This window comes from Oncorhynchus kisutch, linkage group LG26 (assembly GCF_002021735.2).
Source record: "Oncorhynchus kisutch isolate 150728-3 linkage group LG26, Okis_V2, whole genome shotgun sequence".
NCBI classification, from domain to species: domain Eukaryota; kingdom Metazoa; phylum Chordata; class Actinopteri; order Salmoniformes; family Salmonidae; genus Oncorhynchus; species Oncorhynchus kisutch.
Window position 1 is genome coordinate 37,216,193 of NC_034199.2, and position 22,235 is coordinate 37,238,427.

Genomic DNA, 22,235 nt, shown 5'->3' on the forward strand with positions numbered 1-22,235 from the left:
CCAAATACAGGTGTGCCAAACTTGTAGCATCACAGCCAAAAAGACTCGTGGTTGTAATCTCTGCCAAAAGTGCGTCAGCCAAGTACTGAGTGTAATGTAAATATGATATTTCAGAGTTTTTATAACTTTTTTTTTTTTACATTACGGGGTATCGTGTTTAGATTCACGAGGATATATATATTTTCAATCAATTTTAGAATTAGGCTGTAACGTAACAAAATGTGGAAATAGTCAAGGGGTCTGAATACTTTCCGAAGACACTGTATATTGTTTTGTAAATAGATATATTTGAAATATAGATTTTTTAAATATATTTTCCTTCTTTATTATTTCCCCCTAACCTTACCACTCCTCCCCTAATTGTAGTAAACCTTATGGACAATAATACTTAGGCTATTTGTTTGTTTTTAGTCCCAGCCTTCAGCTACCCTCAACCCCTCACATCTATCTTTTACAGATTGTAAATTAAAGGTAAACATTTTTGCTAAGAGTATTATTATAGTATTGATTGATTGACTTTTCAAATCACCCAGCAGTGCTATTTGCAGAGTTAGCTCATAGTAAATGTTTCACTGACCTTACTGGAAGTCCCTGTAGCCTCTATTTTAACAGTCCTCTCTGTAAATCCCTGTTCGTCCGGCAGAGAGAATAAACTAACAAGCTAACCTACTTTTCCCCCCACAACTGAAACCTGGATTGAGGTTGGGCCTCGACTGCTCTGGGAGAATGTCTTCACATTGGAGTGTGCTGGCTTGCTGGATGGATGTGTGTGTGTCTGTAAACGCTGGCGGGGGATTGGAGGAGATTTATGACCTCACTTCAGGCTGAAATAACAGCCCATCCAGTCCCATAGACATGTTCCATATCCCAGTATTAGTCCCCCCTTCCCTCTATACTTGGTGTCTTCCAAAACTATGCAGTTAGCAGAAAGAAAATAGTATGCATTTTCCAGCTCATGTGAACCATCAAGCTCTCTGAAAACAGAATAACAAACAAATATTTCCATGTGTTTGACATTCATTTGGGTTGTTACTTCTTCTATGAGTCTTATTTGCAGGTCATTTGAACTCGGAAAAATATGCTGAATTTATGCAACTAATACATAATGTCACATTCTGACCTTAGTTCCTTTGTTTTGTCTTTGTTTTAGTATGGTCAGGGCGTGAGTTGGGGTGGGCAGTCTAGGTTTGTTTTTCTATGTTGGTTTTTGTGTTCGGCCTAGTATGGTTCTCAATCAGAGGCAGGTGTCGTTAGTTGGTAGGCTTTTTCCACCTGGGTTTCGTGGGTGTTTATTTTCTGTTCAGTGTTTTGTTGGACCTTACAGAACTGTTCGTTTGTCATTTTTTTCAGTGTTCAGTTGTTTTATTAAAATAATGGACACTTGCCACGCTGCGCATTGGTCCTCTCTTTCTCCAGACGACAACAGTTACACATAACTGGTTTAGCTGAGGAGAGAAGCACATGGTGAGGGACGTCATGGTCGACAGCAGAGTGCTGGGAAACCAGGGACGTGTTTCTTTTACGGCTGCTACGTTAGGGAGGTGTAGATGAGCTACGTTAGGGAGGTGTAGATGAGCTACATTGGGGAGGTGTAGATGAGCTACGTTGGGGAGGTGTAGATGAGCTACGTTGGGGAGGTGTAGATGAGCTACATTGGGGAGGTGTAGATGAGCTACGTTGGGGAGGTGTAGATGAGCTACGTTGGGGAGGTGTAGATGAGCTACGTTGGGGAGGTGTAGATGAGCTACGTTGGGGAGGTGTAGATGAGCTACGTTGGGGAGGTGTAGATGAGCTACGTTGGGGAGGTATAGATGAGCTACGTTGGGGAGGTGTAAATGAGCTACGTTGGGGAGGTGTAAATGACAGAATCAGAGACCAGACCACCTTTCATCTGTTTCTATATGATCAGATGACCATACATGAGGATGATGGATTTCTGCTTATTGGTTAAGAGAGCCACACACAGACACAGCTGCCTGGCACCTGAGGTTCAGAGGCACACACAGACACAGCTGCCTGTCACCTGAGGTTCAGAGCCACACACAGACACAGCTGCCTGTCACCTGAGGTTCAGAGCCACACACAGACATAGCTGCCTGTCACCTGAGGTTCAGAGCCACACACAGACACAGCTGCCTGTCACCTGAGTTTCCTTCAAAAACAACAAAAATTAACAGCCGGTCTGTAGTTATTTCAAAATGTATAATTTCACGATTGCTGCACAGTTAAACTGCACAGGTAAAAAATTGCAAGAGGGTCACCACAGGGAGTAAACATCAAATAAGTGGGCTATACGTTTGCTTTTATGTCATCCATTTATTGCTGTTTTCTGTATTCCTGCTCTGTGTGCATGTAGTAGTGTTGTAAATCTACTGGTCTCTATTGGTGAATTATCAATGCTGTACAATGTACATTTTACTGTTGAACTCACAATGGTCTGAGCTAATGCTTTTCCCCACAGGGAGCACAACGCAACTGTGAGACAGTTATTATGGGACTCTTATTACATTTGGCGCATCCACACGCTCTCTCTCCCTTTGTCTCAAACACACACACACTCTCTCCCTTTGTCTCAAACACACCCCCTCTCTCTCTCTCTTTGTCTCAAACACACCCTCTCTCTCTTTCTCTCTGTCTCAAACACTCTCGCTCTCCCTTTGTCTCAAACACACACACACACACTCTCTTCCTTTGTCTCAAACACACTCTCTCTCACTGTCTCAAACACTCTCTCTCTGTCTCCCTTTGTCTCAAAACACTCACTCCCCTGGTCTCAAACACACTCTCTCCCCCTGTCTCAAACACTCAGTCCGTCTCTAAAACACACTCTCTCTCTCGCTCTCCCCGTCTCAAACGCTCTCTCTCTCTCTGTCTCAAACACTCTTTCTCCCCCCCTTGTCTCAAACACTCTCACGCTGGCACGCACGCACACACTCCTTCTCTCCTCCCTTTGTCTGTCTGTCTCTCTCTCACACACACGCACATACACACACCATCACAAAAAAGGTCACAGAACACATTTGACGAGGAGTTATCCCTCCCAACTCATACTGAAGCACTTTCATTACTCCAGTGCCATGTTAAAGTCCTGCCTCTTCCTGTGGGAATGGGTGAGGGAGTGTTATGTCCCATGTCAACACAGCTTAGAGGCCTTCCCAGCCTCTCCACCCACCCACCCACCCACCCTCACAGCAGGGGTTATTGCAGCCATACTTAATAGTAGCCTGGTGCCAGATATCTTAGTGATGTATCCAAATGTATCTATTTGTTTGGCAATGACAATGACCATAGGGGTTGGATACAGCACAAACAGATCTGGGTCCAGGCTAACTAAACAGATCAAGACTAGAGTGCAAATGGCGTGTAACAACAACACAACGAGAATAGAGAGATTCTTAGTCACTTTATGAGACTCTCCTAATAACATCCTCATCTGTCGTGTAAAACAAGGGTAAGAAAACTAGTGCTCTTTTAATGTTTAGTACCATGATGTCAACGTCATCGTCACCCAAAAATATGTGCTCTTTTTATGTCATGAACCTGAACGACTCCTGCTGATGTAACGTTACATTATTGAATATTTCCACTTGTTATGAAGAAGGATGCATAGTTGACTGTCAGGAAAGGCATTTTTCAGAGTAAAAAAAACAAAAATATAACTTGATGCCTTGTCTGTCTGTCTGTACAATATATATATATATATATATATATATATATATATATATATATATATATATATATATATATATATATATATATATATATATATATATATATATTGCTGCTTATGTGAAGGAGGAGTTATGGTTTATGTACTATAAAGTTGGTAAATTCACTCAAATTGTCAGTGAAAGACATGGTTTCATTGTTCTGTCGACGAAGTCCATTTTGTTTATATAACATCTGCTTGTTAGTTGGAGAAAAGACTCGGAGGACCACATATTATCTCTGTCCTCTTTAAACAAGTTCCAGACCAAGAGTCCATGAATGTTGCTGCTCGTCCTCTGGGCTGTATTCTACTGACATCAGTAAATCACACAGATCAGACAAGAGCTCAGTAAAGCACACAGGGCAGATCAGAGCTCAGTAAAGCACACAGGGCAGATCAGAGCTCAGTAAAGCACACAGGTCCGACCAGAGCTTTCAGTCACATCTCATCACGTCATGGCAGTGGATAATTTCCCTTCTCAGTCAGGGAGAGAAAAAAGGCCACAGGTTCCCCAGAAACAATCCAGACTACTGTTTCCACTTCTGTTTCAGTTCGTCATAAGTCTTCGGCAGATCAGATAGATGGTTGAGTTTATTTTTTCATTTCCCAGCCCTCTTGGTTCTCTACTTGGACCGGTCCTGCCGTGCCCCCCGCCACAACAACACCCCGTGTGGAGGAGGTCAGTGGGCTGCTCCGTTGTAAGACTTGCTGTACATACTGAAATCGGTTTCTACATAGTCGTTGGAGATGGGCTGCTTGTACAGGGGGTTGGATGCCTGGGGGGGGAGAAAAATGGGTCAGTCAGTTGATTAAAATGCACATGCCGAGGCAGGGTGGACATTTGAGGTGCAGCCTCTGAACTTTGGAACAGTCAGTTTTCCAAACAGCTCTGTTGTCCAAGAAGACATCTATCTGATGGTTTCAATCAACATATGTTTTTTTTTCCTGCGGATGCTTCAACTTAGGCTGTTCACACTGATCACACCGATCGTATCATACACAACTATGTTCCCATCCCAGATCCTACATATGTCTTCAGTTAGCTGGAGTGTTATGATATTTGTAAACTGTTCCAAAGGTACACCACAATAAGATTCAATGACCTTGAAATTCCACAACTGTTAGACGTCTACATTACATCTCAACATTTTAAATGGAATGTGCATATATCCTATCCTTCTCAGACATGCATTAGATCTACTCTGGCCCAAAACAGTCAGTAACAGTAATTCACAGCCTTTCATTTGATAGATACTGTAGTCGGTGTAATAGATAGGACAGTTATCCTTCCCATAACTTACAGTATTTGGCAGAAAATTGTCAGTCTCATAAATTCAACCTTTCATATGTAAATCACTGAAGTAGGCAGGTTACTCCCCTTCCTCACCATCTCATATCGTGCGCGGGAGCGTGCACTTTGGAAGCGGGCGAACTCTCTGCGGTCGTGCACGGTGATGACCAGCTTCCAGATGGCTAGCAGCACGATGCCCACCAGTAGGATACTGCCCACCACCGCCAGGAGGACCGTCATGGCGTCCGGCGCTGCGCCACACTCTGGAGACGGGAGAGGAGGCAAACAAACAAACATACAACAAAGGTTATAAAAATCAGATTGTCCGGGAGTCCGCACCTTGGGGGGGGGGGGTTCTGTCACGCCTTGGTCATAGTATTTTGTGTTTTCGTTATATGTTTGGTCAGGCCAGGGTGTGACATGGGTTTATATTTATTGTGTTGTCGTATTGTTTTTTTTGTAGGCATTGGGATTGTGGCTGATTGGGGGTGTGTCTAGTGTAGGCTTGGCTGCCTGAGGCAGTTCTCAATCAGAGTCAGGTGATTCTCGTGGTCTCTGATTGGGAACCATATTTAGGTAGCCGGGGTTTCACTGTCTATTTTGTGGGTGATTGATCCTGTCTCTGTGTAGTTTCACCAGATAGGCTGTAATTAGGTTTCACGTTCCGTTTGTTGTTTTGTATTTTTGTATAGTTATTTCATGTGTCACTTTTTTCATTAAAGTCATGAGTAACCACCACGCTGCATTTCGGTCCGACTCTCTTTCAACAAACGAAGAACGCCGTTACAGAATCACCCACCACACTCGGACCGAGCAGCGTGTTAACAGGCAGCAGCGAAGGGAGGACGTTATGGACAGCAGAGGCTTTGAGTATACGACGTGGGAAGAAATAGACAGGTGGGCGGCCGACCCAGAGAGAGCGCCTGAGCCCGCCTGGGATTCGCTGGAGCAGTGCGAAGAGGGCTATAGACTAATGGAGTCGAAAAGAAAGACACGGCGGCGCGGAGCGAAAACCGAAAAGCAGCCCCAAAAATTTATTGGGGGGGGGGGGGCTCAGAGGGAGAGTGGCTGAGTCAGGAGATAGACCTGAGCCAACTCTCCTTGTTTATCGTGAGGAGCCAAGGAGGAGACCAGAACCAGAGCCGGTGTTAGAGGTGAGCGAAGCAGAGACTGAAGGAATTAATGGGGAAAGTGGAGTGGAGAGTAATGAGGGAGTTGATAGCTTGGTGTTATAGATACCATATTCGTCCGACGGATCGTGTCGGGGATTTGATGGCACCTGAGTTAGCGCTCCATACTCGTCCTGAGGTGCGTGTTAGTCGGCTGGTGAAGTTGGTTCCAGCCTCACGCACCAGGCCTCCTGTGCACATCCCTAGCCTTGCACGTCCTGTGCCAACACTACTCTCAAGATCTCCAGTACGCCTTCACGGTCTAGCCCATCCTGTGCCACCTCCACACTCCAGTCCTCCGGTAGCAGCTCCCCGCACCAAGCTTCCTGTGCGTGTCCTCTCTCCAGTATCACCAGTGCCAGCACCACGCATCAGGCCTACAATGCGCCTCGCCTCTCCTGCGCTGTCGGAGTCTCCCGCCTCTCCAGCGCTGTCGGAGCCTTTCTCCTCTCCTGCGCTACCGGAGTCTCCTGTCTGTGCAGCGCTATCAGAGCCTTCCTTCCCTCCTGCGCTGTCGGAGTCTCCCGCCTGTTCAGCGCTATCAGAGCCTTCCTTCCCTCCTGCGCCTTCGGAGTCTCCCGCCTGTTCAGCGCTATCAGAGCCTTTCTCCTCTACAGCGCTGCCGGAGCCTCCTGCCTGCATGAAGCAGCCTGAGCTGCCAGTCTGCAGGGAGCTGTCAGTCTGCATGAAGCAGCCAGAGCTGCCAGTCTGCAAAGAGCTGTCAGTCTGCAAGGAGCTGTCAGTCTGCAAGGAGCTGCCAGTCTGCAGGGTGCTGTCAGCCTGCATGGAGCAGTCAGAGCTGTCAGTCTGCATGAAGCAGCCAGAGATGTCAGTCTGCAAAGAGCTGCCAGTCTGCAGGGAGCTGTCAGTCTGCAAGGAGCTGTCAGTCTGCAAGGAGCTGCCAGTCTGCAGGGTGCTGTCAGTCTGCATGAAGCAGCCAGAGATGTCAGTCTGCAAAGGGCTGCCAGTCTGCAGGGAGCTGTCAGTCTGCAAGGAGCTGTCAGCCTGCATGGAGCAGTCAGAGCTGTCAGTCTGCAGGGAGCTGTCAGTCTGCAAGGAGCTGTCAGTCTGCAAGGAGCTGCCAGTCTGCAGGGTGCTGTCAGCCTGCATGGAGCAGTCAGAGCTGTCAGTCTGCATGAAGCAGCCAGAGCTGCCAGTCTGCAAAGAGCTGCCAGTCTGCAAGGAGCTGTCAGCCTGCATGGAGCAGTCAGAGCTGTCAGTCTGCATAGAGCAGCTAGATCCACCAGTCAGCCATGATCTTCTAGATCTGCCAGTCAACCAGATTCTTCCAGATCAGCCTGTCAACCAGAATCTTCCAGATCTGCTAGTCAACCAGAATCTTCCAGATCTGCTAGTCAACCAGAATCTTCCAGATCCGCCAGCCAGCCAGGACCTACCTGAGCTTCATCTCAGTACTGGGCTTCCTCTCAGTACTGGGCTTCCTCTCAGTACTGGGCTGCCCCTCAGTTCCGGGCTGCCCCTCAGTTCCGGGCTGCTCCTCAGTCCCGAGCTGCCCCTCAGTCCCGAGCTGCCCCTCAGTCCCGAGCTGCCCCTCAGTCCCGAGATGCCCCTCAGTCCCGAGATGCCCCTCAGTCACGAGCTGCTCCTCAGTTCTGTGGGGTTCTGGGTGAGGACTATTAGGCCATGGTCGGCGGCAAGGGTGGATTATCCCAGGACGCGAAGGGGAGGAACTATGACATTTATGGAGTGGGGTCCACGTCCCGAGCCGGAGCCGCCACCATGGACAGACGCCCAGCCGGACCCTCCCTATGGTTTTGAGGTGCGTCCGGGAGTCCGCACCTTGGGGGGGGGGTTCTGTCACGCCTTGGTCATAGCATTTTGCGTTTTCGTTATATGTTTGGTCAGGCCAGGGTGTGACATGGGTTTATATTTATTGTGTTGTCGTATTGGGGTTTTTGTAGGCATTGGGATTGTGGCTGATTAGGGGTGTGTCTAGCATAGGCTTGGCTGCCTGAGGCAGTTCTCAATCAGTCAGGTGATTCTCGTGGTCTCTGATTGGGAACCATATTTAGGTAGCCGGGGTTTCACTGTCTATTTTGTGGGTGATTGATCCTGTCTCTGTGTAGTTTCACCAGATAGGCTGTAATTAGGTTTCACGTTCCGTTTGTTGTTTTGTATTTTTGTATAGTTATTTCATGTGTCACTTTTTTCATTAAAGTCATGAGTAACCACTACGCTGCATTTCGGTCCGACTCTCTTTCAACAAACGAAGAACACCGTTACACAGATATACACAGGAACAAAGAAAATACTCAAAGATTAAGACAAATATACAACGAGAGATATAGACAGGAACATTTAAATAGACCGGATAAATAAAGAGACATAACAAATTCAATTTTATTTGTCACATGCGCCGAATACAACAGGTGTAGACTTTACAGTGAAATGCTTAATTACAAGCCCTTAACCAACAATGCAGTATTAAGAAAAATAAGTGTTAAGTAAAAAATAGATATATAAAAAATGAAAGTAACAAATAATTAAAGAGCAGCAGTAAAATAACAGTAGTGAGGCTATATATAGAGGGTACCGGTACAGAGTCAATGTGCGGGGGCACCGGTTAGTCGAGGTAATATGTACATGAAGGTAGAGCTATTAAAGTGACTATGTATAGATAATAAACAGAGAGGCAGCAGCGTAAAAGTGGGGGGAATATGCAAATAGTCTGGGTAGCCATTTGATTAGCTGTTCATGAGTCTTATGGGTTGGGGGGTAGAAGCTGCTAAAAAGCCTTTTGGACCTAGACTTGGCGCTCCGGTACTGCTTGCCGTGCGGTAGCAGAGAGAACAGTCTATGACTAGGGTGGCTGGAGTCTTTGACAATTTTTAGGGCCTTCCTCTGACACCGCCTGGTATAGAGGTCCTGGATGGCAGGAAGCTTAGCACCCGTGATGTACTGGGCCGTACGCACTACCCTCTGTAGTGACTTGCAGTTGGAGGCCGAGCAGTTTCCATACCGGGCAGTGATGCAACCAAATCAAATTTTATTTGTCACATACACATGGTTAGCAGCTGTTAATGCGAGTGCAGTCAGGATGCTCTCGATGGTGCAGCTGTAGAATTTTTTGAGGATCTGAGGACCCATGCCAAATCTTTTCAGTCTCCTGAGGGGGGAATAAGTTAGGTCGGGCCCTCTTCACAACTGTCTTGGTGTGTTTGGACCATGATAGTTTGTTGGTGATGTGGACACCATGGAGCTCTCAACCTGCTCCACTACAGCCCAGTCGATGACAATGGTGGCGTGCTCGGTCCTCCTTTTCCTGTAGTCCACAATCATATACAGTGGGGAGAACAAGTATTTGATACACTGCCGATTTTGCAGATTGTCCTACTTACAAAGCATGTAGAGGTCTGTAATTTTATCATAGGTACATTTCAACTGTGAGAGATGGAATCTAAAACAAAAATCCAGAAAATCACAATGTATGATTTTAAGTAATTCATTTGCATTTTATTACATGACATAAGTATTTGATACATCAGAAAAGCAGAACTTAATATTTGGTACAGAAACCTTGTTTGCAATTACAGAGATCATACGTTTCCTGTAGTTCTTGACCAGGTTTGCACACACTGCAGCAGGGATTTTGGCCCACTCCTCCATACAGACCTTCTCCAGATCCTTCAGGTTTCGGAGGCTGTCGCTGGGCAATACGGACTTTCAGCTCCCTCCAAAGATGTTCTATTGGGTTCAGGTCTGGAGACTGGCTAGGCCACTCCCTGGCTGTGGTTGCCCTGGCTGTGTGTTTCGGGTCATTGTCATGCTGGAAGACCCAGCCACGACCCATCTTCAATGCTCTTACTGAGGGAAGGAGGTTGTTGGCCAAGATCTCGTGATACATGGCCCCATCCATCCTCCTCTCAATACGGTCAGTCGTCCTGTCCCCTTTGCAGAAAAGCATCCCCAAAGAATGATGTTTCCACCTCCATGCTTCACGGTTAGGATGGTGTTCTTGGGGTTGTACTCATCCTTCTTCTTCCTCCAAACACGACGAGTGGAGTTCAGACCAAAAAGCTCTATTTTTGTCTCATCAGACCACATGACCTTCTCCCATTCCTCCTCTAGATCATCCAGATGGTTATTGGCAAACTTCAGATGGGCCTGGACATGCGCTGGCTTGAGCAGGGGGACCTTGCGTGCGCTGCAGGATTTTAATCCATGACGGCATAGTGTGTTACTAATGGTTTTCTTTGAGACTGTGGTCCCAGCTCTCTTCAGGTCATTGACCAGGTCCTGCCGTGTAGTTCTGGGCTGATCCCTCACCTACCTCATGATCATTGATACCCCACGAGGTGAGATCTTGCATGGAGCCCCAGACCGAGGATGATTGACCGTCATCTTGAACTTCTTCCATTTTCTAATAATTGCAGCAACAGTTGTTGCCTTCTCAACAAGCTGCTTGCCTATTGTCCTGTAGGCCATCCCAGCCTTGTGCAGGTCTACAATTTTAACCCTGATGTCCTTACACAGCTCTCTGGTCTTGGCCATTGCGGAGAGGTTGGAGTCTGTTTGATTGAGTGTGTGGACAGGTGTCTTTTATACAGGTAACGAGTGCAAACAGGTGCAGTTAATACAGGTAATGAGTGGAGAACAGGAGGGCTTCTTAAAGAAAAACTAACAGGTCTGTGAGAGCCGGAATTCTTACTGGTTAGTAGGTGATCAAATACGTACAGTGGGGCAAAAAAGTATTTAGTCAGCCACCAATTGTGCAAGTTCTCCCACTTAAAAAGATGAGGCCTGTAATTTTCATCATAGTTACACTTCAGCTATGACAGACAAAATTAGAAAAAAAAATCCAGAAAATCACATTGTAGGATTTTTAATGAATTTATTTGCAAATTATGGTGGGAAATAAGTATTTGGTCAATAACAAAAGTTTCTCAATACTTTGTTATATACCCTTTGTTGGCAATGACAGAGGTCAAACGTTTTCTGTAAGTCTTCACAAGGTTTTTTGGCCCATTTCTCCATGCAGATCTCCTCTAGAGCAGTGATGTTTTGGGGCTGTTGCTGGGCAACACGGACTTTCAACTCCCACCAAAGATTTTCTATGGGGTTGAGATCTGGAGACTGGCTAGGCCACTCCAGGACCTTGAAATGCTTCTTACGAAGCCACTCCTTCGTTGCCCGGGCAGTGTGTTTGGGATCATTGTCACGCTGAAAGACCCAGCCACGTTTAATCTTCAATGCCCTTGCTGATGGAAGGAGGTTTTCACTCAAAATCTCACGATACATGGCCCCATTCATTCTTTCCTTTACACGGATCAGTCGTCCTGGTCCCTTTGCAGAAAAACAGCCCCAAAGCATGATGTTTCCACCCCCATGCTTCACAGTAGGTATGGTGTTCTTTGGATGCAACTCAGCATTCTTTGTCATCCAAACACAACGAGTTGAGTTTTTACCCAAAAGTTATATTTTGGTTTCATCTGACCATATGACATTCTCCCAATCTTCTTCTGGATCATCCAAATTCTCTCTGGCAAACTTCAGACGGGCCTGGACATGTACTGGCTTAAGCAGGGGGACACGTCTGGCACTGCAGGATTTGAGTCCCTGGCGGCGTAGTGTGTTACTGCTTTGTTACTTTGGTCCCAGCTCTCTGCAGGTCATTCACTAGGTCCCCCCGTGTGGTTCTGGGATTTTTGCTCACCGTTCTTGTGATCATTTTGACTCCACGGGGTGAGATCTTGCATCGAGCCACAGATCAAGGGAGATCTTGGGAGGTCTTGTACGTCTTCCATTTCCTAATAATTGTTCCCACAGTTGATTTCTTCAAACCAAGCTGCTTACCTATTGCAGATTCAGTCTTCCCAGCCTGGTGCAGGTCTACAATTTTGTTTCTGGTGTCCTTTGACAGCTCTTTGGTCTTGGTCATAGTGGAGTTTGGAGTGTGACTGTTTGAGGTTGTGGACAGGTGTCTTTTATGCTGATAACAAGTTCAAACACGTGCCATTATTACAGGTAACGAGTGGAGGACAGAGGAGCCTCTTAAAGAAGAAGTTACAGGTCTGTGAGAGCCAGAAATCTTGCATGTTTGTAGGTGACCAAATACTTATTTTCCACCATAATTTGCAAATAAATTCATAAAAAATCCTACAATGTGATTTTCTGGATTTTTTTTCTCATTTTGTCTGTCATAGTTGAAGTGTAACTATGATGAAAATTACAGGCCTCATCTTTTTAAGTGGGAGAACTTGCACAATTGGTGGCTGACTAAATACTTTTTTGCCCCACTGTATGTCATGCAATAAAATGCAAATTAAAAACTTAAATCATACAATGTGATTTTCTGGATTTCTGTTTCAGATTCCGTCTCTCACAGTTGAAGTGTACCTATGATAAAAATTACAGACCTCTGCATGCTTTGTAAGTAGGAAAACCTGCAAAATCGGCAGTGTATCAAATACTTGTTCTCCCCACTGTAGATAGGAACATAGAAATAGACAGATAGACAGGACAAATATAGAAAGAGATATATATAGACAGGAACATATAAATAGACCGATATAGGCAAGAGACAGACCAGAAACATAGAAAAAGGCATGGACAGGATACAAAGACAGGAAGGGATACATACACAGGAAAGTCACAAACAAACTAATATAAACAATGGCTCTTAAAAAACAGGCCTTTGTTTACACAATGACATATAAATCTAATATCATCCCCACACTGTCCAATAGAATGCATGTGCACAAGAGGCCCAGCACAGACTCATAATAATAAACAGATAGGGTCTATTTTCGTACATCAGCAACACATGGCCTTCTGTGTTTGTGTTTTCTTCTCCATTTCTGTGAAAATGAATGTATGAGGAGAAGCAGTTGGCTAATGGGTTATGTCCATGTTTTGTGAAGCAGAGGATAGTCTTTGACCAGTACTGACCTGGCTCTTTGAGAGCTGTGAGGACTGACATGCCGTTGGCGTGTTCAGAGTACGTGAACTTCATCACACATTCGTTCTCCGTCTTGTACAGGCAGAGGACAGCGTTGGGGTCGTCTGTTTCTGTGAGAGGGGAGAAAAGAGAGAGGCACTGGTGAGACACAAGCAATAAAACAGCTGGCTAAACGTACAGCTTCAGGGAGAGAGAGGAGAGAAAGAGAAAAGAAAGAAAACAAGAGAATGGGGAGAGATCCAACAGCACAACACTGTGCAAAAACAGATCAACATGTATTATTTTATTGGAAAAGCATTCTTGTATAGTGAATGATTGCACTCCACGGTAAGGACAGACATTTGCTTTGCTTTCTTGTCCTTGTTTTTGCGAACTCTTTATTATTTAAATATTCAAACTGCCTTGGGGAGCCAGACTACCTCCAGCCTTTACCCCTTGCTTTTTACCCATCGCCACCTCCAGCCCTTCCTTCTCCCCTTCGCTTTTGGCGAAAGATAAGTTCCCGGAATGTACATGAGGAGTCCATTAGGGGAAGTCAGATGGTTGGAATAGCAGAGAGAGAATGCAGTAAAACAGAGCAGTCCTGGAACAGGGAGGGCAGAGCTGGGTGACACAGAGGGAAGGTTGGAATAGCAGAGAGAGAATGCAGTAAAACAGAGCAGTCCTGGAACAGGGAAGGCAGAGCTGGGTGACACAGAGGGAAGGTTGGAATAGCAGAGAGAGAATGCAGTAAAACAGAGCAGTCCTGGAACAGGGAGGGCAGAGCTGGGTGACACAGAGGGAAGGTTGGAATAGCAGAGAGAGAATGCAGTAAAACAGAGCAGTCCTGGAACAGGGAGGGCAGAGCTGGGTGACACAGAGGGAAGGTTGGAATAGCAGAGATAGAATGCAGTAAAACAGAGCAGTCCTGGAACAGGGAGGGCAGAGCTGGGTGACACAGAGGGAAGGTTGGAATAGCAGAGAGAGAATGCAGTAAAACCCCAGTCCTGGAACAGGGAGGGCAGAGCTGGGTGACACAGAGGGAAGGTTGGAATAGCAGAGAGAGAATGCAGTAAAACAGAGCAGTCCTGGAACAGGGAGGGCAGAGCTGGGTGACACAGAGGGAAGGTTGGAATAGCAGAGAGAGAATGCAGTAAAACCCCAGTCCTGGAACAGGGAGGGCAGAGCTGGGTGACACAGAGGGAAGGTTGGAATAGCAGAGAGAGAATGCAGTAAAACAGAGCAGTCCTGGAAAAGGGAGGGCAGAGCTGGGTGACACAGAGGGAAGGTTGGAATAGCAGAGAGAGAATGCAGTAAAACAGAGCAGTCCTGGAACAGGGAGGGCAGAGCTGGGTGACACAGAGGGAAGGTTGGAATAGCAGAGAGAGAATGCAGTAAAACAGAGCTGTCCTGGAACAGGGAGGGCAGAGCTGGGTGACACAGAGGGAAGGTTGGAATAGCAGAGAGAGAATGCAGTAAAACAGAGCTGTCCTGGAACAGGGAGGGCAGAGCTGGGTGACACAGAGGGAAGGTTGGAATAGCAGAGAGAGAATGCAGTAAAACCCCAGTCCTGGAACAGGGAGGGCAGAGCTGGGTGACACAGAGGGAAGGTTGGAATAGCAGAGAGAGAATGCAGTAAAACCCCAGTCCTGGAACAGGGAGGGCAGAGCTGGGTGACACAGAGGGAAGGTTGGAATAGCAGAGAGAGAATGCAGTAAAACCCCAGTCCTGGAACAGGGAGGGCAGAGCTGGGTGACACAGAGGGAAGGGCCTTAAAATAGTTGAATAACAAGCCCTTCAAATCTCCGCCAGGCATGTCATCATGATAATTCCCAGACAACTAACATTAACTTATTAAAACATTCCTAGGCACAAGTTAAATATATCCCGCAATGCTGAGGTGGAGTGAAAAGCTTTTTTTTACAGTCAAAAGCCCTGGGACTCTGTTCCACTTACGGGCCATGCTTTTAAAAGACATCACGCAATGACAGTTTAGCTTTATGGTTGCAGGTAGAGTTACATGTTTGTTTTGAGGGCGCGGTAGGGAGGAGGTAGGCAGGGGTGCTTCTAAACCTGTGACATGCTTCCCAGTCTAAACAGTTTGCGCATACAGTGCATTCGGAAAGTATTCAGACCCCTTGATTTTTCCACATTTTGTTATGTTACAGCCTTAATCTAAAATGTATTAAATTGTTTTCCCCCCCTCATCAATCTACACACAATACCCCATAATGACATCACAATACCCCATAATGACATCACAATACCCCCATAATGACAAAGCAAAAACAGGTGGAGAAATACATGCAAGTAAAAAAACTTATATCACATTTACACAAGTATTCAGACCCTTTACTCAGTACTTTGTTAAAGCACCTTTGGCAGCAATTACAGCCTCAAGTCTTCTTGGGTATGACGCGACAAGCTTGGCACACCTGTATTTGGGGAGTTTCTCCCATTCTTCTCTGCAGATCCTCTCAAGCTCTGTCAGGGTGGATGGGGAGCTGTACAGCTATCTTCAGGTTTTTCCAGAAATGTTCAAATCGGGTTCAAGTCCGGGCTCTGATTGGGCCACTCAAGGACATCCAGAGACTTGTCCTGAAGCCACTCTGTGTTGTCTTGTCTGTGTGCTTAGGGTGTGCTCTGTGTGCTTTCCTCCAGACTTGTCGTTTGGCATTCAGGCCAGAGAGTTCAATCTTTCATCAGTCCAGAGAATCTTGTTTCTTATGGTCAGAGAGTTCTTTAGGTGCTTTTTGGCAAACTCCAAGATGGCTCTCATGTGCCTTTACTGAGGAGCGGCTTCAGTCTGGCCACTCTACCATAAAGGCCTGATTGGTAGAGTGCTGCAGAGATGGTTGTCCTTCTGGAAGGTTCTCCCATCTCCACAGAGGAACTTTGGAGCTCTGTCAGAGTGACCATCATGTTCTTGGTCACCTCCCTGGCCAAGGCCCTTCTCACCAGTTTGGCCAGGAGGCCGGCTCTAGGAAGACTCTTGGTGGTTCCAAACTTCTTCCATTTAAGAAAGATGGAAGCCACCCTACATTTTTTCTCTTGAGAAGAAGTGCACCAAACATCTTAGATAGATGTAAAATTGCTTGATTAAGACCCCTGCAAAAAGGTCAAAATTAATTACAGATTTCTTGATTTATCTTAGATTAATTCTGATTTATGAAGAAATGTTACTGGGCACGTTGTTGCTACGGTGGCTCAAAAGGGACAAACAGTAATATTTTGCCACTTTTTTCTAGTTTTTCAAGCAAAGACCCATAGAGAATATGCAATCACAGACGTTCGCGTCGCCTAGCCGAGTTCTGCTAGAAGCAAACCAAACCTATGTATTCGGACGCCTTTAGGGCGTCATATTTCAAAGGGGACTGCGTGTCTTTGGACAAAATGAAGGCTTTGGCTGCATGGCGCAGCCCGGCTGTTATTATAAGCTGCTATCAGGAGGACAGAACAGAAGATATGTCTGCTCTGCCACTACAGACCCAGACTGACACTCGCCAGATAATAACATAAACAGACGCCCACTCTGGACTGGAGAGGGTATATTTATTTTCATAATTAAATATACATGTGACGTGGGGGCTGTATTAGCACAGAGATGGCCAGGCACTGTGTGTTCATGAGTGTGCTTTACTTTGGTCTGAAGCTACCCTGTCAGAGCAGCTGGGTCATGTCACATTATCTAAAACAGCTGTATGTATGGCATGTTTTGGCGAAGCTCTGCCCAGTAAGAGTAGGGGACAGCTAATAAACAAGGACAAGGGAAGAAGTACAGTATGTATTGCATCGACACAACTGAAAGTGTTGCAGACGCTAACCACAGACGTTGATACTCCTCTCTGTGTGTGTCTGCAGGCCAGCTGATGTTAAAGAAAGGAACCACAGTCAGTGTGTTTACTCACTAAGCGTTTCCACAGTGATGATCTCATCCTTGCATAGCCGCTGGCAGGTCTGGTTGTCGGACAGTCTTCCAGAGCTGAAAAGCCGGCATTCGATGCATTCCCTGGAGCAGAGAGAGGGAGGGATGGATAGAGAGAGACAGAGAGAGAGAGACTGTAAGCGTGGCATAATGACATACATCATACACGTGTCGTGTTCATAGGAGCACAGAGGTGAACAGACTGTGTGTGAACAGGACTTGAGGTTAAGGTCAGTTTAGGGTCAATGGTCACACACTAAAAGGTCACCTTTAACCTCTCTCAAATAAGATCCATGTGTGACGATAGGAGCATGTTGTGAGGGTACCACAGTCCTGACTCCTGACTGATAGCAACAAATTCAAATCAAAGTTTATTGGTTGCGTACACAGGTGCAGCGAAATGCTTGTTTTTCTAGCTCCAACAGTGCAGTAATACCTAGCAACAACATACTAAACAATACACACATAACACCCCCCCCCCCCCAAATTAAATCAAATTTTATTTTATTTGTCACATACACATGGTTAGCAGATGTTAATGCGAGTGTAGCGAAATGCTTGTGCTTCTAGTTCCGACAATGCAGTAATAATCCAACAAGTAATCTAACTAACAATTAAAAAAAAAAACGACTGTCTTATACACAGTGTAAGGGGATAAAGAATATGTACATAAAGATACAGTGCCTTGCGAAAGTATTCGGCCCCCTTGAACTTTGCGACCTTTTGCCACATTTCAGGCTTCAAACAAAGATATAAAATTGTAAAAAATTTGCGCCTTCTTCACGATGCTGTCCGTGTGAGTGGACCAATTCAGTTTGTCTGTGATGTGTATGCCAAGGAACTTAAACCTTGCTACCCTCTCCTCTACTGTTCCATCGATGTGGATAGGGGGGTTCCCTCTGCTGTTTCCTGAAGTCCACAATCATCTCCTTAGTTTTGTTGACGTTGAGTGTGAGGTTATTTTCCTGACACCACACTCCGAGGGCCCTCACCTCCTCCCTGTAGGCCGTCTCGTCGTACTGCTCTTATGAAATATCATAATGAGAAATGTCAGAAACTGGTATATAAATATACACCGTGGCCAATTTATTAGGTACACTTCTACAAACAGTGAGTCACGTTGCCGTGGCTTGCTATATAAAGCAGGCAGACAGGCATCCAGTTACTGTTTGATTGAACGTTAGAGTGGGCAACATAAGTGACCTACGTGACTGAGCGTGGTATGATCGTTGGTGCCAGACGCACCTGTTCCAGTATCTCAGAAACTGCCGGCCTCCTGGGCTTTTCACACATGACAGTGTCTACGGTTAACCCAGAATGGTGCGACAAACAAAACAATATTCAGTCAGCGGCAGTCCTGTGGGTGAAAACAGGCAAGGATGGCAAGGATAGTACAAGCTACCAGGCGGGCCACAAACAGGTAAATAACAACGCAGTACAACAGTGGTGTGCAGAAAGGCATCTTGGAACACACAACTCGTTGGTCCTTGTCACGGATGGGCTAAAGGCAGAGTCAGGATTTTGCGTAAGCAGTACGAGTTAAGGGCTTGTAAGTAAGCATTTCACTGTAAGGTCTACACCTGTTGTATTTGGAGCATGGACAAATAAAATTTGATTTGAGTCCATGGCCCCATTCTGACTGGTGTCAACGGTACAGGCAGGTCGCGGGAATGATTTCCTGGCACACATTAGGTCTCTTGATACCAATTGAGCAACGTATCCTAACTGACCTAAGACAGGGCATTTTTACTAGGATTAAATGTCAGGAATTGTGAAAAACTGAGTTTAAATGTATTTTGCTAAGGTGTATGTAAACTTCCGACTTCAACTGTATATATATATATATATTATACACACACACACACAAATATATAAAATGGTGTGCAAAGACATCATGGACAGTATATCGAAAAAATAGAAAAGATGTGTAGAGCACAGCAGTTATATAGGTAGAGCCATGACTAGAATAGTGTATATACATATACAGCGGGAAAAACAGTATGTAAACATTTTTTTATTTGACCTTTATTTAACTAGGCAGGTCAGTTAAGAACAAATTCTTATTTTCAATGACAGCCTAGGAATAACTGCCTTGTTCAGGGGCAGAATGACAATCAGCGGCAGAATCCTTGTCAGTTCGGGGATTCGATCTTGCAACCTTTTGGTTACTAGTCCAACTCTCTACCACTAGGCTACCTGCCACCCCAGTGTTCAATGACGCTGTACATAGGGCAACAGTCTCTAAGGTTCTGGGTAGAATACCGGGTGGTAGCCGGCTAGAACAGTGACTAAGGTTCAGGGCAGGGTACTGGGTGGAGGCTGGCTAGTGGTGACTGTTTAACAGTCTGATGGCCTGGAGATAGAAGTTCTCAGTCTCTCGGTCCAAGCTTTGAAGTACCTGTACGCCTTCTAGATTGTAGCATGCCCCTGGTGATGCATTGGGCTAACCTCACCACCCTTAGGAGAACCCTGAGGTTGCTGGCGGTGCAGTTGCCGTACCAAGTGGTGCTACAGCCTGACAAGATGCTCTCCATGGTGCATCTGTAGACGTTTGTGAGGGTCTTAAGGGCCAAGGCGTACTTCTTCAGTCTCCTGAGGTTGAAGAGGTGCTGTTGAGCCTTCTTCACCACACTGTCTGTGTAAAGGGACCACCTCTCTCACCTCCTCCCTGTAAGCTGTCTCATCGTTGTTGGTAATCAAGCCTACCACTGTTGTGACATCTGCAAACTTGATAATTGAGTTGTAGACGTGTTTGGCCAAGCAGTTATGGGTGAACAGGGAGTACAGGACGGGACTGAGCACGCACCCTTGTGGGGCCCCGTGTTGAGTACCTTCACCACTTGGGTTCTGCTTGTCAGGAAGTCCAGTACCCAGTTGCACAGGGAGGGGTTCAGACCCAGGGCCCTGAGCATAGTAATGAGTTTGGAGGGCACATGGTGTTGAAGGCTGAGCTGTTGTCAATGAACAACATTCTGGGGGTGAGCAGTGAAATACACCTGCTGAAGCCAGTGCTACGGGTGGGTGTTGCTATGGTGACCAGTGAGTTGAGATACGGCGGGGCTTTACATATCAAAGACTTATAGATGACCTGGAGCCAGTGGGTTTGGCGACGAATATGAAGCGAGGGCCAGCTAACGAGAGCATACAGGTCGTAGTGGTGGGTAGTATATGGGGCTTTGGTGACAAAACAGATGGCACTGTGATAGACTACACAGAGTGTAGATAGCCTCCTACTCAGTCTATTTTGTAAATGACATCGCCGAAGTCAAGGATCGGCAGAAGTCTGTTTTATGTTTAGGTATGTTTGGCAGCATGAGTGAAGGATGCTTTGTTGCAAAATAGGAAGCCAATTCTAGATTTAATTTTGGATTGGAGATGCTTAATGTGAGTCTGGAATGAGAGTTTACAGTCTAACCAGACACCTAGGCATTTAGTTGTCCACATATTCAGAACCGTGATGCTGGACGGGCGGGCAGGTGCAGCGATTGGTTGAAGAGCATGCATTTAGTTTTACTTGCATTTAAGAGCAGTTGGAGGCCATTGAAGAAGAGTTGTATGGCATTGAAGCTTGTCTGGAGGTTAGTTAACACAGTGTCCAAAGAAGGGGGGGGGGGGTATACAGAATGGTGCCGTCTGCGTAGAGGTGGATCAGAGAATCACCAGCAGCAAGAGCAACATCATTGATGTATAGAGAGAAAAGAGTCGGCCCGAGAATTGAACCCTGTGGCACCCCCATAGAGACTGCCAGAGGTCCGGACAACAGGCCCTCCAATTTCACACACTGACCTCTGTCTGAGAAGTAGTTGGTGAACCAGGCGAGGCAGTCATTTGAGAAACCAAGGCTGTTGAGTCTGCCGATAAGAATGTTGTGATTGACAGAGTCGAAAGCCTTGGCCATGTCGATGAATACAGCTGCACAGTATGGTTTCTTATCGATGGCAGTTATATCGTTTAGGACCTTAAGCGTGGCTGAGGTGCACCAATGATCAGCTCAGAAACCAGAGTGCATAGCAGAGAAGGTACGGTGGGATTCGAAATGGTCAGTGATCTGTTTGTTAACTTGGCTTTCGAGGGAGATGACCGCGGCAGCTTTCCAATCTTTGGGGATCTCAGACGATACGAAAGAGAGGTTGAACAGGCTAGTAATAGGGGCTGCAACAATTTCGGCAGCTAATTTTAGAAAGAGAGGATCCAGATTGTCTAATCCGGCTAATTTGTAGGGGTCCAGATTTTGCAGCTCTTTCAGAACATCAGCTATCTGGATTTGGGTGAAGGAGAAACGGAGGCTTGGGCAAGTTGCTGTGGGAGGTGAAGGGCTGTTTACCGGGGTAGGGGTAGCTAGGTGGAAAGCACGGCCAGCCGTATAATAATGCTTATTGAAATTCTCAATTATCATGGATTTATCGATGACTGAAGTGAAGAAAATTATCTCGGGTGGTAATGCGGTCTGCTTTTGATGGTGAGATATTAGAGATCGGAAGAACAAATGGACTTGAGTTCCTGTACATTACCACAATCACACCATGAGTTGTTAATCATGAAACAAACCCTCCGCTTTATTTTTCCCAGAGAGTTTTTTCTTCCTGTCCGCGTAATGGGCGGAGAAATCCGGTGGCTGAATTGATGGGGGCAATGTATCCAGAGAAAGCCATGATTCCGTAAAACAGTGTATATTACAGTCCCTGAAGTCTCTCTGGAAGGAGATCCTTGCCCTGAGCTTGTCTACTTTATTGTCCAAGGACTGAATGTTAGCAAGTAATATACTCGGAAGCGGTGGATGGTATGCACTCCTTCGGAGTCTGACTAGGGCCTCACTCCTTCTACCTCTTCTTCGGCATGGTGCCACTCCCGGGATGAACAGAGATGCCTCTGGATGTTCAAATAAAGGATCCAGGTCAGGGAAGTCGAATTTCCGGTGAGTGACTGCCGATCTAATATCCAAAAGTTATTTCTGGCAGTAGATAATACAAGAAACGTTCTGAGCAAATAATGTAAGAAATAACACTTGTAGCAGGCTCAAGTGTGTGGGGTTTCCACGTCGCCAAGTACAATAACAAACATGCACCAGTAGCACAACTAGAATGCAAATGAGAGTTTATTAGGGATTTTTGTATACTGGGGAAGAAGGGGGAATTCACCAATTACCTCACAGTCCACAAGCCGTTCCCGTTGTCCGTTCCATTCTCCAGGGGTAATCCTAAAACTCGGGTCCTCAGCCAATCCGGTACACAAGATGGGTAAAT

General features: G+C 46.0%; 1 protein-coding gene across 1 annotated transcript in view; it reads right to left on the minus strand.

Moving 5' to 3' along the window:
- Positions 1-3,762: 3,762 nt before the first annotated feature.
- The window catches only part of LOC109871245 (integrin beta-5), an 87,824-nt gene continuing 69,351 nt past the window's right edge, over positions 3,763-22,235 (minus strand). The window contains exons 12-15 of the mRNA XM_020462055.2: positions 16,976-17,076; positions 13,079-13,198; positions 5,097-5,263; positions 3,763-4,485 (exon numbers count right to left, since the gene is read on the minus strand). Of these exons, the coding sequence (XP_020317644.1) occupies positions 4,390-4,485; positions 5,097-5,263; positions 13,079-13,198; positions 16,976-17,076 (484 nt within the window). The 3' untranslated portion in view covers positions 3,763-4,389. The remainder of the gene's footprint in view (positions 4,486-5,096; positions 5,264-13,078; positions 13,199-16,975; positions 17,077-22,235) is intronic.